Raw genomic sequence first — 16730 nt, 5'->3', positions numbered from 1 at the left:
AAAAGCAGCCAACAAGTGCTCAGCATATGTGGGAACTCCTTCAAGACTGTTGGAAAAGCATTCCAGGTGAAGCTGGTTGAGAGAATGCCAAGAGGGTGCATTCTGTCATCAAGGCAAATGGTGGCTACTTTGAAGAATATAAAATACAAAATATATTTTGATTTGTTTAACACTTTTTTGTTTACTACATAATTCCATATGTGTTATTTCATAGTTTTGATGTTGTCACTATTATTATTCAATGTAGAAAATAGTACAAATAAAGAAAAACCCTTGAATGAGTAGGTGTGTCCAAATTCATGACTGGTACTGTATGTTTCCAGTACAGACCCAATGCACCCATACACAGACGTATCCATACTGTGTGAACTCACACCAGCATGTAGACACTAACAGCTGAAAGTCATAAGTAGAGGAAACATGCCTGACATCCGTGGGGAAAAAAAGCCAGACCTGGCTTAACCTGTCTTAAATACATGTAGGCCTACATGTACGAGCTCAGGTTGACTTACGGGGCTCTCCGATGCGTAGGATCTCACACAAGATTAGAGTCAGCTGGATGCTGCTGCGGGCAAATGGACACTCGTGCTTATCCTCCCTACTGCTGTTTTCTAGAACAAACTGAGAGAAAGAGACAGACAGAGAGAGAGAGAGACAGAGAGAGAAATAAAACGAGAGAGAAATAAATAGTCAGAGGATGACAAATACTTAACCCTCTCCCGAACAAAAACCCACGATTGTCCCTTTAACTCCCTCCCACCCTCTGTTCCTCCCCGTTCTTCCCTTTCCCCTCCCTCTGCTCACCCTGCTGTAGGCATCGGGGTAGCGGGAGGCGAAGTAGGCCATGGTGTCCAGAGCCAGCAGGCCAGGAGGGGCCCGCAGCAGGTCCTGACCTGGGTTACTGTTGTTCTTTAGAGAGAGAAGACAGAACAGGAATTAAACACACTCTGTATGGAGGGAGACAATGGTTTGGATAGACAAGAGCAAGACTCAGAGAAGTTTATTAATATGTACAGTATATGTAGGACACACAGAGGCCGAATGAGAGTGACTGATTGAGGTGGTGGTAAGTAGAATCCCATAGAGTAGACTCACAGAGAAGCCCAGCTTCTTGAACTCCTTGGCACAGAGAGAGCGCCGTCGCTCATGACTCAAGCTGTTCTCACTCTCCGTCTCGAAGGCTGCCTGCCGCAGGCCGTGTAGAATCTCCCTTTGGTCCTGTGGGAGGAGAGGGAGGAAGGGGAAGGATGGAAAGATAACAGTAGAGAGACACAATGGTCCAATATAAGGGAGTATGGTACTGTATGACTAAGTGGATTTCAAGGATACTTAGTAAGCACTAGTCAGCACTCTCTCCTGGGGCGCGAAGAGGCAGTGGTTTCCAGGTGTGGGAGGGGTCAGAAGTCAGGGAGGTAATCTATCTCACCTGGTTGTAGGAGTCCAGGGGCATCCTCATGCGAGGCTCCAGGTGGTTCAGAGTGACAGACTGGAGGACATACAGGTAGTGGGCCATCTCATCCCCCACGGAGGCAGAACTATGGATAATGTTCTGTGGGTCACAACAAACCATGAGACATAGGTTCAAGACAGTAGAGTATTTACTATGGATAATGTTCTGTGGGTCACAACAAACCATGAGACATAGGTTCAAGACAGTAGAGTATTTACTATGGATAAAATGACTGGAAGACCAAAAAATTGCTACATAGAAGATTTAATGAAAGACAATTGCATTTCCCCAATTTGACATTCTACTGGATGCAATGACAGTAAGGTGCCCTTGTACCTCAATCTTGAACATACAAGATGATTTACCTTATAGATGTACTGTCGAAGATTCTTCATTCCTAAGAAGGCAAACAGCTCCTGAAAACCAATATCATGTGTGTCATCACCAAATAACTACCACTGGCTATATCAGTTATTACTGCAATGCAGTGACACTACTTCCCCATAAGTAGGCGGTAAAAGCGATACAGTCACAAATCAGGTCAGGACTCTGCCACCAGTGACATAATGGTCACATAAATCTGAACAAAACCCTTTGTTTTGAACAGAATCACTCAGGCTGGTTAAACTGATTAACTTGTACCTCCCTCTGGAAAACAGAGCAGGCGAGGGAGAGAAGAAAGAAAGAGACAGAGAGAGAGTGGGAGACAGAGAGAGAGACAGCGAGAGAGACAGAGAGAGAAATACACAGAGAGAAAGAGAGAGTGAGTGAGTGAGAGAGAGAGAGAGAGAGAGAGAGAGAGAGAGAGAGAGAGAGAGAGAGAGAGAGAGAGAGAGAGAGAGAGAGAGAGAGAGAGACAGACAGACAGACAGACAGACAGACAGACAGGCAAAGAGAGACAGAGACAGAGACAGTGAGAGAGAGAGAGAGACAGAGACAGAGACAGTGAGAGAGAGAGAGAGAGAGAGAGAGAGAGACAGACAGACAGACAGACAGACAGACAGACAGACAGAAGACAGAGACAGTGAGAGAGAGACAGAGACAGACAGTGAGAGAGAGAGAGAGAGAGAGAGAGAGAGAGAGAGAGAGAGAGAGAGAGAGCGATACACAGAGAAGAGACAGAGAGAGAGAGCGATACACAGAGAGAGAGCGAGAGAGAGAGAGAGAGAGAGAGAGAGAAAGAGAGAGCGATACACAGAGAAGAGAGAGAGAGCGATACACAGAGAAGAGACAGAGAGAGAGAGCGATACACAGAGAGAGCGAGAGAGAGAGAGAGAGAGAGAGACAGAGACAGAGACAGAGAGACAGAGAGAGAAAGCAGGGCATTCTACGCCATTAAAAAACAAATTCAAATTGAAATACCTAATCGAATGTGTCATTGAACCAATTGCACTTTATGGCAGTGAGGAGTGCGGACCACTTGCAAAACAAGATTTAACCCAATGGGACAAACCCCCTGCATGCCAGAAGAAAACTACAAACAGTGCATGTAGGGCAAAATTAAGCCAATATCCACTAATAATAAAAACTTTTAAAAAAGCAATTAAGTTTTGGGGGAGAACGCAGAGAGCTGTGGGATGGCAGCACACTACATTGCTGCTTGCTTGCAATAAGATGAGGGACAGTGTCTGACAGACCAACCAACCTGCACATGTCCTCTATGTTTATTGTTATTGTCCAATGTATGGTTATTTTGACCCTTGGTTATTGTTGTTACTGTTGTCCCGTTGAGAATATTGATTATTATTATTAATTAAAGCAAATTGAATTAAATTAAATTGAGAGAGAGACAGAGATACAGGGAGAAAGACAGAGGGAGAGACAGAGAGGGAGATCCAGAGAGAGAGAGAGAGAGAGAGAGAGAGGGGAAATAGAGACCATTCTTACCTGTCTGTCTGCATCTCCAGCAGTCTGTAGCAGAGCCATGAGGAGGGCCATGGCTTTGGTTTGAATCTGTTGGTTTGTCCTGGAATAAAAGAGAGTGTATGGGTGGGCATAATGAGAAATGGGAGAGAGTAGTATGTGTGTGTATTTCTTAGATGAACTGTAGACTTCAGACCCTGGACAGGCTTATCATTACATTTTCCTGAGGTACATTTAACCATAATATGATTTAGAGATGAGGGTCTATGTGTGTAAGCAGGTATAAGCACACTCATTCATTGGAGGTAATGCAGGTTTTTCCCACAATTCTATCCATGGATGACACACACTTACACCTGCAGATGTGAGAGGAGTCTCTCCAGAGTGACCTCCTGCTTGACCTGCTGGAAGAGGCTGCTGCTGCTCAGCACCATGCTCTCCAGGATGGCCAGGGACACCTGCTGGATGGATGCGTCCAGTACCTTGGCATTGACGAAGTTAGCAATCTGACAGGTACCAGGAAATAGACACAGGATACAGTTAGTATAGAAGAGCACAGATAGCAGAGTAGGATAGTAGTGGGATAGAATGCGATGGGGATATAATAGGTTGAAACTGAGTGCGGAGAGTCAGTCCCATGACTAGTGGTCACCAGAGCTCCTATCAGACATTTCTCATGGTCAAACATTACACACATTAACATTATGGGACGGTTTCCCAGACAAAGATTAAGCCTAGTCCTGGGAACCAACCCTAAATGTCTAATGCCTTACTTTCTTACTCCTGACATATTTTTATTTCTCCTCCTCCACTTAGGTTAAAGAAGCCAATAGTTTAGGAACCTACCTTCTTGATGAAGACAGCAGAAAGATTCTCCCATGATACAATCCCATGGTCCATCAACTCCATGAAGCCTGTCAGTGTGTGGGTCATGATCAAAGGGGCCCTAACAGACAATACACACAACTCAGAACAGAATATTACAACTTCAGCAAATACAACATTGACAAAGAAAACCACAGACGCTACTGAGTATTTCCACTGATTTGGTTCTAGGTGGCGAGATTAGGAGAGACTAGACTATACCAGGCTGAAATGTTTTCTCAGGTTTGGTAGGAATGTGTTTCATGCCTTCCCTGGGATTCAAGTGGTATAATAGAGGTATAATTGATTTGTGACTATAAGACATGTTACATCTTCAAAAGCATGAGGTCAGACTCATATCCTTGGATCTCTCCATCCCATGTTGATTTTGATCAAACTAACCAAATCACTAACTACGCAACACAGCTGCATATTCTCCCTAGCCAATTCTCCATGCCAACTCAATGTTATTCTAGAATTCAACAGACGAACCCAACTACTGCATCCTTGAATTCCTCCACAGTAACTATGCTAACAGTATGGGGGGAAGGCCAGACTCAGCCCATACTTCACCCAGGGACGTGTTCCCACGTGAGGTAATCATCTCTGCAGCAGCATCTATCAAAGCACAGCATTCAACTGCAGCCAGCAGAAATATGCACTACTGCACTGCATTTCCCCCATCCCCCAAAATAACCACACAGTCTGCTAGGAGAACAGGACAGACAGAGAAGCGCTCACTTATGTGAGTCTGCTGTCTCTGCTATATAAGGTTAGTTGAAGAGAGAGTAGAGAGAGACAGAGACACACACAAAGACATAGTGACATTATGAGAGACACATAGACATTTAGAGAGACACAGAGAAGGGAACTGACTCGTCAGCGTCCTCTACGATCTTCACCAGCAGAGAGTGGCCATCACGGCTGATAAACTCCTGGGCAAAAGTGACGTCAGTGGACACGCAGGCCAGCTGCTTCAGCGAATCACAGCGCACACCTGAGTCTGAGCTCTGGATGCCCTTGTAGAGGTCCTCGGCACAACGGCCCTACAACACACACAGCATAAAAACACACAGACAAAGGATGGATGAAGTAGATATACCCATAATGTAATACAATTGCAATAGGCCTACATAGCTTGCAGACACACACACACACACACACAGCCAAGAGGGGATTATGTAAGGAACAGAGCATGGTTGGTTTGTTAGGCTCTTGTTTGCAGACTCACCGGTGCCTTGGTCAGACGGAGAATGCAGCCATTCTTAATGTCCAGACGGTTCTAGAACATGAAGACCACAGAGCAGACACAATAACAAATATAGTCATACACACAATGATTACTAATTTCACACTCCACTGAGGAACATGTACTGAACAAACATATAAATGCAACATGCAACAATTTCAAAGATTTTACTGAGATACAGTTCAAATAAGGAAATAAGTCAATTGAAAAAAATTCATTAGCCCCTAATCTATGGATATGTATTTGTTGGTCACAGATAACTCATAACTATATACAGTAGGTCCAGTATAACTATATGCAGTGGGAGAATAACAACTATATACAGTAGGTCTACTATAACTATATACAGTAGATCTGCTATAACTATATACAGTAGGTCTAGTATAACTATATACAGTAGGTCTAGTATAACTATATACAGTAGGTATACTATAACCATATACAGTAGGTCTGCTATAACTATATACAGTAGGTCTACTATAACCATATACAGTAGGTCTGCTATAACTATATACAGTTTTTCTAGTATAACCATATACAGTAGGTCTGCTATAACTATATACAGTTTTTCTAGTATAACCATATACAGTAGGTCTGCTATAACCATATACAGTAGGTCTGCTATAACCATATACAGTAGGTCTGCTATAACTATATACAGTAGGTCTGCTATAACCATATACAGTAGGTCTGCTATAACCATATACAGTAGGTCTACTATAACCATATACAGTAGGTCTGCTATAACTATATACAGTTTTTCTAGTATAACCATATACAGTAGGTCTGCTATAACTATATACAGTAGGTCTGCTATAACCATATACAGTAGGTCTACAATAACTATATACAGTAGGTCTGCTATAACCATATACAGTAGGTCTACAATAACTAAATACAGTAGGTCTGCTATAACTATATACAGTAGGTCTGCTATAACCATATACAGTAGGTCTGCTATAACTATATACAGTAGGTCTACAATAACTATATACAGTAGGTCTGCTATAACCATATACAGTAGGTCTGCTATAACCATATACAGTAGGTATACTATAACCATATACAGTAGGTCTGCTACAACTATATACAGTAGGTCTGCTATAACCATATACAGTAGGTCTACAATAACTATATACAATAGGTCTGCTATAACCATATACAGTAGGTCTACAATAACTAAATACAGTAGGTCTGCTATAACTATATACAGTAGGTCTGCTATAACTATATACAGTAGGTCTGCTATAACTATATACAGTAGGAATTATATATACAGTAGGTCTACTATAACTATATACCGTTTTTCTAGTATAACCATATACAGTAGGTCTGCTATAACTATATACAGTAGGTCTGCTATAACTATATACAGTAGGTCTACTATAACCATATACAGTAGGTCTGCTATAACTATATACAGTAGGTCTGCTATAACTATATACAGTAGGTCTGCTATAACTATATACAGTAGGTCTGCTATAACTATATACAGTTTTTCTAGTATAACCATATACAGTAGGTCTGCTATAACTATATACAGTAGGTCTGCTATAACTATATACAGTAGGTCTACTATAACCATACACAGTAGGTATGCTATAACTATATACAGTAGGTCTGCTATAACTACATACAGTAGGTCTGCTATAACTATATACAGTAGGTCTGCTATAACTATATACAGTAGGTCTGCTATAACTATATACAGTAGGTCTGCTATAACTATATACAGTAGGTCTACTATAACTATATACAGTAGGTCTGCTATAACTATATACAGTAGGTCTGCTATAACTATATACAGTAGGTCTGCTATAACTATATACAGTAGGAATTATATATACAGTAGGTATGCTTTAACTATATACAGTAGGCATTCTATATACAGTAGGTCTGCTATAACTATATACAGTAGGTCTACTATAACTATATACAGTAGGTCTGCTATAACTATATACAGTAGGTCTGCTATAACTATATACAGTAGGTCTGCTATAACTATATACAGTAGGAATTATATATACAGTAGGTATGCTTTAACTATATACAGTAGGCATTCTATATACAGTAGGTCTGCTATAACTACATACAGTAGGTCTGCTATAAATATATACAGTAGGTCTGCTATAACTAAATACATTAGGCATTCTATATACAGTAGGTCTGCTATAACTATATACAGTAGGTCTGCTATAACTATATACAGTAGGTCTGCTATAACTATATACAGTAGGAATTATATATACAGTATGTATGCTTTAACTATATACAGCAGGTCTATTATAACTACATACAGTAGGTCTGCTATAACTATATACAGTAGGTCTATTATAACTATATACAGTAGGTCTGCTATAACTATATACAGTAGGTCTGCTATAACTATATACAGTAGGTCTGCTATAACTATATACAGTAGGAATTATATATACAGTAGGTATGCTTTAACTATATACAGTAGGCATTCTATATACAGTAGGTCTGCTATAACTACATACAGTAGGTCTGCTATAAATATATACAGTAGGTCTGCTATAACTAAATACATTAGGCATTCTATATACAGTAGGTCTGCTATAACTATATACAGTAGGTCTGCTATAACTATATACAGTAGGTCTGCTATAACTATATACAGTAGGAATTATATATACAGTAGGTATGCTTTAACTATATACAGCAGGTCTATTATAACTACATACAGTAGGTCTGCTATAACTATATACAGTAGGTCTATTATAACTATATACAGTAGGTCTGCTATAACTATATACAGTAGGTCTATTATAACTATATACAGTAGGTCTACAATAACTATATACAGTGGGCATTCCATATACAGTAGGTCTGCTATAACTATATACAGTAGGTCTACTATACTATATACAGCAAGTCTACAAAAACAATATACAGTAGGTTTACAAAAACTATATACAGTAGGTCTGCTATAACTATATGCAGTAGGTCTGCCATAACTAAATACAGTAGGTCTGCTATAACTATATACAGTAGGTCTACTATAACTATATACATTATGTCTACTATAACTATATACAGTAGGTCTACTATAACTATATACAGTAGGTCTGCTATAACTATATACAGTGGGTCTATTATAACTACATACAGTAGGTCTGCTATAACTATATGCATTAGGCATTATATATAGAGTAGGTCTGCTATAACTATATACAGTGGGTCTATTATATCCATATACAGCAGGTATATTATAACTAAATACAGTAGGTATTATATAACTATATACAGTAGGTCTTCTATAACTATATACAGTAGGTCTGCTATAATTATATACAGTAGGTCTACTATAACTATATACAGTAGGTCTACTATAACTATATACAGTGGGCATTCCATATACAGTAGGTCTGCTATAACTATATGCAGTAGGCATTCTACATAACTATATACAGTGGGTCTATTATAACTATATACAGCAGGTATATTATAACTATATACAGTGTGTCTGCTATAGCTATATACAGTATGTCTACAAAAACTATATACAGTAGGTCTACAATAACTATATACAGTAGGTATACTATAACTATATACAGTGGGTCTATTATAACTATATACAGCAGGTATACTATAACTATATACAGCAGGTATATTATAACTATATACAGTGTGTCTGCTATAGCTATATACAGTATGTCTACAAAAACTATATACAGTAGGTCTACAATAACTATATACAGTAGGTATACTATAACTAAATGCATTAGGCATTTGTCGTGGCTGAATCAGAATTAGTTAGGTAACATTGATAAATAAGATGTTTTATTTAAATAATAACGCTTATGTGAGATATTTGTCATTAGGATGTCTTCTTTTGGATAATACTGTTGGCAGTTTGCAGTTATCCCTTCCCCAGGGCTTAATCACTAGGGGCCCAGAGAGGGGAGAGGTCAGGCTTGTCTTCATATGTCAATATATCTGTTAAACCATGTGATGCTATGAAGAATATCAGAAGGGGAGGAAGACAGAATGGAGGCTTGTCTTCTTATGGGAATGTGTCGGTCCCTATTGTATGTCCCCTCTGAGGTTGCCCTTATCTTGATCTAGTATATGACCTAAGAGGCTCACTGTCTCGGTGAGCTTGTCCAGGAGGGGCTGTATTTGAGATGGGAGTATCTAGAATTGACAATTGATATACTGTATGCCTTTGGATGAGGTAATGTTTTGGTACTATGTTGTACCAAGAACGAGAAGTAGAACCTCGTTTTAGGAGAGCAAACTGAACGATAATTTATAGCTAGTGCTATCTAGCTATGGGATACTCCTCTTTCAAGTAAAGTCTTCCTTTGTAATGTTCCTAAGATCTGTGTTTCGTCATGTGAGTTGAGATGGGTGTGTCTTGGCTATAAATGATACTAAGAACTGTTTTGTAAGCACTCTCAGAGAATTCATTTATAGACACTGAATTGATCTGAGAGTCAAACAGCGCTATGGTGAAGCTCATATATAAATAAAGATGGGACTTTATAATAGAACTCTGACTTGTGTGTGGTTTGCTCTCTCAATGTTTAGTAATACAGGAAATTACCACAACATATTCTATATACAGTAGGTCTTCTACAACTATATACAGTGGCTCTATTATAACTATATACAGTAGATATATTATAACTAAATACAGTAGGTCTGTTAAAGCTACATACAGTAGGTCTGCTATAACTATATACAGTAGGTCTAATAAAACTATATACATTATGTCTACTATAACTATATACAGCAGGTCTACGATATGTATATACAGTAGGTCTACTATAACTTTATACAGTAGGTCTACTATAACTATATACAGTAGGCATTCTATATACAGTAGGTCTGGTATAACTACATAAAGTAGGTATATTATAACAATATACAGTAGGTCTGCTATAACTATATACAGTAGGTCTACAATAACTATATACAGTAGGTCTACTATAACTATATACAGTAGGTCTACTATAACTATATACAGTAGGTCTACTATCACTATATACAGTAGGTCTATTATAACTATATACAGTAGGTCTACTACAACTATATACAGTAGGTCTGCTATAACTAAATGCATTAGTCATTCTATATACAGTAGGTCTGCTATAACTAAATGCATTAGGCATTCTATATACAGTAGGTCTGCTATAACTATTTACAGTAGGTCTAGTATAACTACATACAGTATGTCTGCTATAACTATATACAGTAGGTCTAGTATAACTACATACAGTATGTCTGCTATAACTATATACAGTAGATCTGCTATAACTATATACAGTAGGTCTACTATAACCATATACAGTAGGTCTGCTATAACTATACAAAGTAGATCTGCTATAACTATATGCAGCAGGAATTCTATAAAAAGTAGGTATATTATAACTATATACAGCAGGTATACTATAACGATATACAGTAGGTCTGCTATAACTATATACAGTAGATCTGCTATAAATATATACAGTAGGTCTGCTATAACTATACAAAGTAGATCTGCTATAACTATATGCAGCAGGAATTCTATAAAAAGTAGGTATATTATAACTATATACAGCAGGTATACTATAACGATATACAGTAGGTCTGCTATAACTATATACAGTAGGTCTGCTTTAACTATATAAAGTAAGTCTACAATAACTATATACAGTAGGTCTGCTAAAACTACATACAGTGGGTCTACTATAACTATATACATTATGTCTACTATAACTATATACATTATGTCTACTATAACTATATACAGTAGGTCTACCATATACAGTAGGTACGCTATAACTATATACAGTAGATCTGCTTAATATTGTGTTTATATTTTTGTTCAGTAGAATTAGAGAGGGGGGAAAGAAAGAGAGTGAGGGAGAGAGAGAAGGGGGGAAAGGAGAGAGGGGGACGAGAGAGAAAGAGAGAGCGAGAGAGAGCAAGAAATTAAGTTGGTTTAGTTTAATTTGTCATTCATGCCTGCACTGGCCCAGGAAATAGCTGGAATCTCTCCTCAGACACACAACTGTAACAGTGCCAACCAGCCCTCCTATTACCCCATGCTCATCACACACCCAGTGGAATAACAATGAACACAGCCACAGCATACCCCTTGGTAGAGGTTTGTGTTTGGCCTTTTCAAAAGTCACAAGCTTAGTTTAGCTCCAACAGCTACCAAGGCCACTGGCGTTGATGACATTTCAGACATCACTGGCATGACAGGGACACCACACCCTCTACTGTCAACTTAAAGTATTGAAGTCACACACTGGACAGACAGAAAGACCTATGTTTGTTTACAGACAGCCTCCATGTTCACTGAAAAGAAAGAGAATAACTCACAGATTCAGTGATGTAGGTCTGAACACCGTCGGCATACTGGAGGGCGTAGTTATCAGGGCCTGGAAGATTCCACCTAAAACCCAGTCATCATAGGCACTGTAACTACTGCAAGTGGACAAAGTATTTGCTTGAACTCTACAAGGATAACATGAACACACACACACAGACACTTACCCATCACAAACCTCCTTTATTACAGCAGAAAGGGGCTTTTTCTGTCAGGAGAAGAACACAGTTGTGGTCAATAAGCAGCAGAAGGTAAGAACTGATTTAGATATCATGCTTTCATTTTGGAAACCATGGTGGATTAACTATAGTACACTGGTCCTATGACCCTGAGCCTGCTGATCCAAGATAAACTCAAAGCTTTTACTTCCTATATGCTGTTGACTTATGAGGCAACAGGGACATTCGGTAGAGTGAATAAATAAGACAAACTGAGACAAACTACTTTAATGTCTACACTACAATTGCCCTGTAATTTGTGGTATACATGGTGGTCAACCAATCAAAAGTGTTTGTGTACTGTGGTAGACCTATCACTGCCCTGTAATTTGTGGTCTGTAGGGGGTCAACCAATCAGAGGCTTTTGGTGAGGTCTGGTAGTCCAATAGGAGTGCTACTGAGGGACTTGCCGTTAGTTTTTTTCTCCCATGAAATGTCTACAGAAGCAGCTTGTTCAAACTTCACAGGCACCCATATCTAACTAAAACCTTTTATTTAATTATGGCCTTGGTCTATTAACAGTTTGACATCCTAAACACCCAGCACATTAGCTCCCGAGTGGCGCAGCGGTCGAAGGTACTGCATCTCAGTGCTAGAGGCGTCACTACAGACCCTGGTTCGATTGCAGGCTATATCACAACCGGATATGATTAGGAGTCCCATAGTGCGGCACACAATTGTCCCAGCATCGTCTGGGTTAGTGTTTGGCCGGGGTGGGCCGTCATTGTAATGCCGAGGTGCATCAGCCCTTCATAAAAAACATTATTATCCCGCCCATCGCCGCTCAGTATTGCTACATATACCACAGCTCTAATACAACCCACAGGCTGCAATATGGATTCCTATTGTAACTTTCCACTTAGGCGTTGATAGTACAGTAGATTTTCTAAATTATCTGACTCAGGCTCCACTCCTTTGTTCTGATGCTTACCTGGTCCAGTTGAATGAGCTGAGGGTATGCCCCTGGCATCTGGATGGCAATCTTCACAATATCCTGTTGGGGCATCTTGAAGTGTGTGTATGTGTGTCCTCCTAAGACTCTGAGAGATAAGGTCAAATGAGGTTAATATTACTATCAAATAATTCAGACAGTAAATTAGTATTTTTCTGTACGTTTCTTGCCTGACCAGATTGGCCCTGCCCTCGAGTCATTGGAGCTTTCATTTTCCAAATGAATTTGCTGAACTTATATCTTCCTCTTTTAAGGTACTATGTCTACGTTTGCTTCAGTGTGTACAGAAACATAGCCCTTTCTGTGCATAGGACTACATACAATTGAATACAAAGCCAGACAAAGACAGACATGCATACACAACCTCCATGGCACACATAGACATCCATTTCCTCCTCAGCTCACAGATGGGAGTCCCAGAGGAGAGGACAGTCAAGCTCTTTTCATACTCTCTCCAGCACATATGGAAACACTAAAGTTTTTTAAACAATTCTGCACATGCTTCACTTGATGAAAAGGGAAATATATGTGTGTTGTGTGTCTCCCATTCATAGGTCAATGGAACTAACCTACAAAAAATCTGTTGTTTTATTATTGGTGTTTAAGTGCCATTTCTGTCAAAACATGGACACTTCCTCTTTCACCTGACAAACTGCACATAGTTTTCTAGAACCCTTCCATTTCAGTAGCCCTATGTCATCCCAAGTAGGTCAATAGATGTTAACTTGTAGCCTACATTGATAGCTGATCACATAACACTGTAATTACTGGAATGTCATAAGCTCTTCAGCCTTGGTATTTTGTTAAGACACATTTAAAGCAGAGCAGATGGAAACTCTAACCTGAAAATGTTCTCACTCACTTCATATACTAATACTCTTGAAGGCTTGTGAAAGACAATGTTCCTTCGACCCAAACATTACTATACTAGCCTACTATTAATACAAGGCAATTATAATAATAAGCCTTTTGTGAACTAACACTCGCACTTTACTTTTTTCCCTCTTACTAGCAGTGACTTTGCTGATAGCTACTTTATTGAGGACAATGTTACTTATTATGACTGAGATATTTGGTTGTACCACCTAGCTATCTTAAGATGAATCCACTAACTGTAGGTCGCACCGGATAAGAGTGTCTGCTAAATTACTAAAATGCAAAATGTAGGCTACATGACAGGCTGGCAGGGAGAGCAGTGTTTGGGTTTCCTAGGCTCTCTCCCCTGCCTGTCCCAGCATGCATTGGGCTGCACCCTCTCGCTGCTACTACTGCAAGAGGAAGAGGTGCGAGAGAGAGAAAAAGAAAAGAGAGAAAAAGAGAATGTGTTGCATGACTGTAGAGGTAAAGTGTGAATCAGTGTCTCTGCATTTGTAAATCCTGTATATGAATGGTATAACTACTGTTCACTCCTCTTATGTTTGTTGTGTAGTAAATATTTCACTTTTTATTTTCATAATTTTTTGTTTTTTCCTGTGAAGCACATTGCGTTGCATTCCATGTTGGAAATGTGCTGTATAAATAAAGCTTGATTTGATTACAGTGAACCATATAGTAATAGTGCCCATGACCATATAGGGCTATGCATAAATGTGTATCCTCCAGTATCCCTTCTGTTAGCCTGCAGAACTAACACTGTGCCATGCCCCTTGACGTTGTAATAACCATCCCACCGCCTGTCCCCTTAGGGGGTGGGGAGGAGCTGGCCTTCAGCTCCCTGGAATTCCAATCCTGACAGACCACCTACAACTGCCACCACAAACACACACACACATACAAACACACACACTTTGAAGTCTGTTGTCATCGGCACCACCACTTGAGAGGGGTTATTAGTGCCTGAGGCTTTACATTCTGGGTGCTGAGTAGAACTTTGTCAATGGTAGTTGTCGACACACTAGTGAAATTGATCCATGGCCCGAGAGCCAGCCCTTTTCTATCGTGATTAATTGCAAATGTATGTCGAAACATTGAGGATTGCTTGTTACCTGACACTTTACAAAAATGGAATGGAAACGATTTTCTTTGCAGTAAGCCATTTCACAGTACATGCTAGCATACACTGAGAACGACTTTAAAAATACCAACCAATGAATTAAACTATTAATTATGTAGGTTGATTCGAGTTGTTGTTTCACTCATATATAAAAGTTAGGGTGACTGACTATTGATGATGTCAACGCTCCTCAGCCCGTGTATCCTACTAGTTCGCCATAGACACAAAAAAAGGACGAAACAGGTAACGTTAAAAAGAGACAGGTAATGCTGAATTTGGGACCCGGGGGCCATTTGTATCAGGTTCACGAAACAGATTTGTTCATTCTCGTTCGCAAAGTTTAGCGAACAATCAAAGAAAATATCTGGTTGAGTTGCACTTTTATTTGGCTCCTACCTGTTTGAAAAGAAAAATTACTGTCCTCGCGAAAGCGCCGAAATCGGGACTGGAAGCATTTGAAATCTCTCCCTAGAGAGGACGACAATAATCCGAGAGTGAATTATATTTTCAACTATTTTGGAGAACCTATGTGCCTAGGTGGAGAGGTTTCCAAAAATTATTGACCATGCAAAGTTCCGGGTTGAGTTTAGTCACCCGCCCCCTGTAGGAAGCACTGTGTGTCGACCATAGACAGTGAAAAGAAGGTATGGAGTACCACAGTATGAATCATAACACCCATAAAACCTAGTGGTCAAACAGGGAAATGGTTCCAATCGTTTTTACACCATTCATTTTTCCCGTAGAAGATTTTAGAAACACTTAAAATAAGGGCTGTGTAGGCTTACTGTGGTGTGACGTTTCGATAACCATGTAAATCCCTCTTGGACAAGGTAACTTTTATCAATATATTCGCCTGTATTTACCCCCAAAAATGTAAATGCTAATTAGCTGCTAATGTGGCTATCATAAACAAATACATATGCCATGATGATCTGGACGAGACTGCCGAATCGAGGCAAAAGTAAAAACATCTCTGGATTTACTATGTCATCTAAATGTAGTTATTAAGTTTTAAATTGACACAATTCCTGTTAGCAAAGGTGTCAGCTAGAGATGAAATGCAGGAGCTTGCAGGGATTTATAGTTTTGCATGATGTCTACTTTGATGAAAATTAGCATTTTCGAATCTGAGAGTAAATAGAGTCGAATATATTGATAAAAGTCACCTTGTCAGATAGAGACTTACATGGTTATCAAAACGTCACGCCAGGGTAAGCTATTTTAAGTGTTTCTAAAATGAATGGTGGAAAATGATTGGAACCATTTCCCTGTTTGACCACTTGGTTTTATGTAAAAAAAACAACAACAAGTATTTAACCTTTATTTAACTAGGCAAGTCAGATAAGAACAAATTCTTATTTACAATGACGGCCTACACTGGCCAACACCGGACCAATTGCGCGCCGCCCTATAGAACTCCCGATCACAGCCGGTTGTGATAGAGCCTGGATTCAAACCAGGATGTCTGTAGTGACGCCTCCAGCACTGAGATGCAGTGCCTTAGACCACTGCGCCATTCGGGAGCCTCAGTTATTATGACACCTCCACCGTGGAGCTGTATATAAACCCTGGAATGCTGAGCTATGTAGTGAGAGGCTTATATCTCAGTGCTATGGAGACACCGGTCGGCCATATTGGCACTCCCAGAAGGAGCAGTCCTACCACAGTATGAATCATGTGTTTAGTGAATCCGCCAGATCGGAGGCAGAAGGGATGACCAGGGATGTTCTCTTCATAAGTGTGTGAATTAGACCATTTTCATGTCCTGCTAAGCATTCAAAATGTAACAAGCACT

The 16730-nt window shown here is 39.6% G+C and overlaps 1 protein-coding gene across 1 annotated transcript in view; it reads right to left on the bottom strand.

The window, feature by feature from the left end:
- LOC110498595 (engulfment and cell motility protein 3) overlaps positions 1 to 15576 on the bottom strand; it is a 52416-nt gene extending 36840 nt beyond the window's left edge. Inside the window, exons 1-14 of the mRNA XM_021575248.3 lie at positions 15332 to 15576; positions 12922 to 13030; positions 11940 to 11980; positions 11766 to 11838; positions 5409 to 5459; positions 5054 to 5223; positions 4160 to 4259; positions 3668 to 3819; positions 3338 to 3416; positions 1816 to 1866; positions 1427 to 1549; positions 1096 to 1218; positions 805 to 909; positions 513 to 621 (exon numbers count right to left, since the gene is read on the bottom strand). Coding sequence (XP_021430923.1) covers positions 513 to 621; positions 805 to 909; positions 1096 to 1218; positions 1427 to 1549; positions 1816 to 1866; positions 3338 to 3416; positions 3668 to 3819; positions 4160 to 4259; positions 5054 to 5223; positions 5409 to 5459; positions 11766 to 11838; positions 11940 to 11980; positions 12922 to 12996 — 1252 coding nt within the window. The 5' untranslated portion in view covers positions 12997 to 13030; positions 15332 to 15576. The remainder of the gene's footprint in view (positions 1 to 512; positions 622 to 804; positions 910 to 1095; positions 1219 to 1426; positions 1550 to 1815; positions 1867 to 3337; positions 3417 to 3667; positions 3820 to 4159; positions 4260 to 5053; positions 5224 to 5408; positions 5460 to 11765; positions 11839 to 11939; positions 11981 to 12921; positions 13031 to 15331) is intronic.
- Between the last annotated feature and the right edge of the window lie 1154 nt (positions 15577 to 16730).

The sequence above is a fragment of the Oncorhynchus mykiss genome, chromosome 2 (assembly GCF_057628025.1).
Source record: "Oncorhynchus mykiss isolate SJ-2025 chromosome 2, ASM5762802v1, whole genome shotgun sequence".
In the NCBI taxonomy this organism is placed as follows: domain Eukaryota; kingdom Metazoa; phylum Chordata; class Actinopteri; order Salmoniformes; family Salmonidae; genus Oncorhynchus; species Oncorhynchus mykiss.
This window is presented reverse-complemented; position numbering and strand designations above follow the sequence as displayed.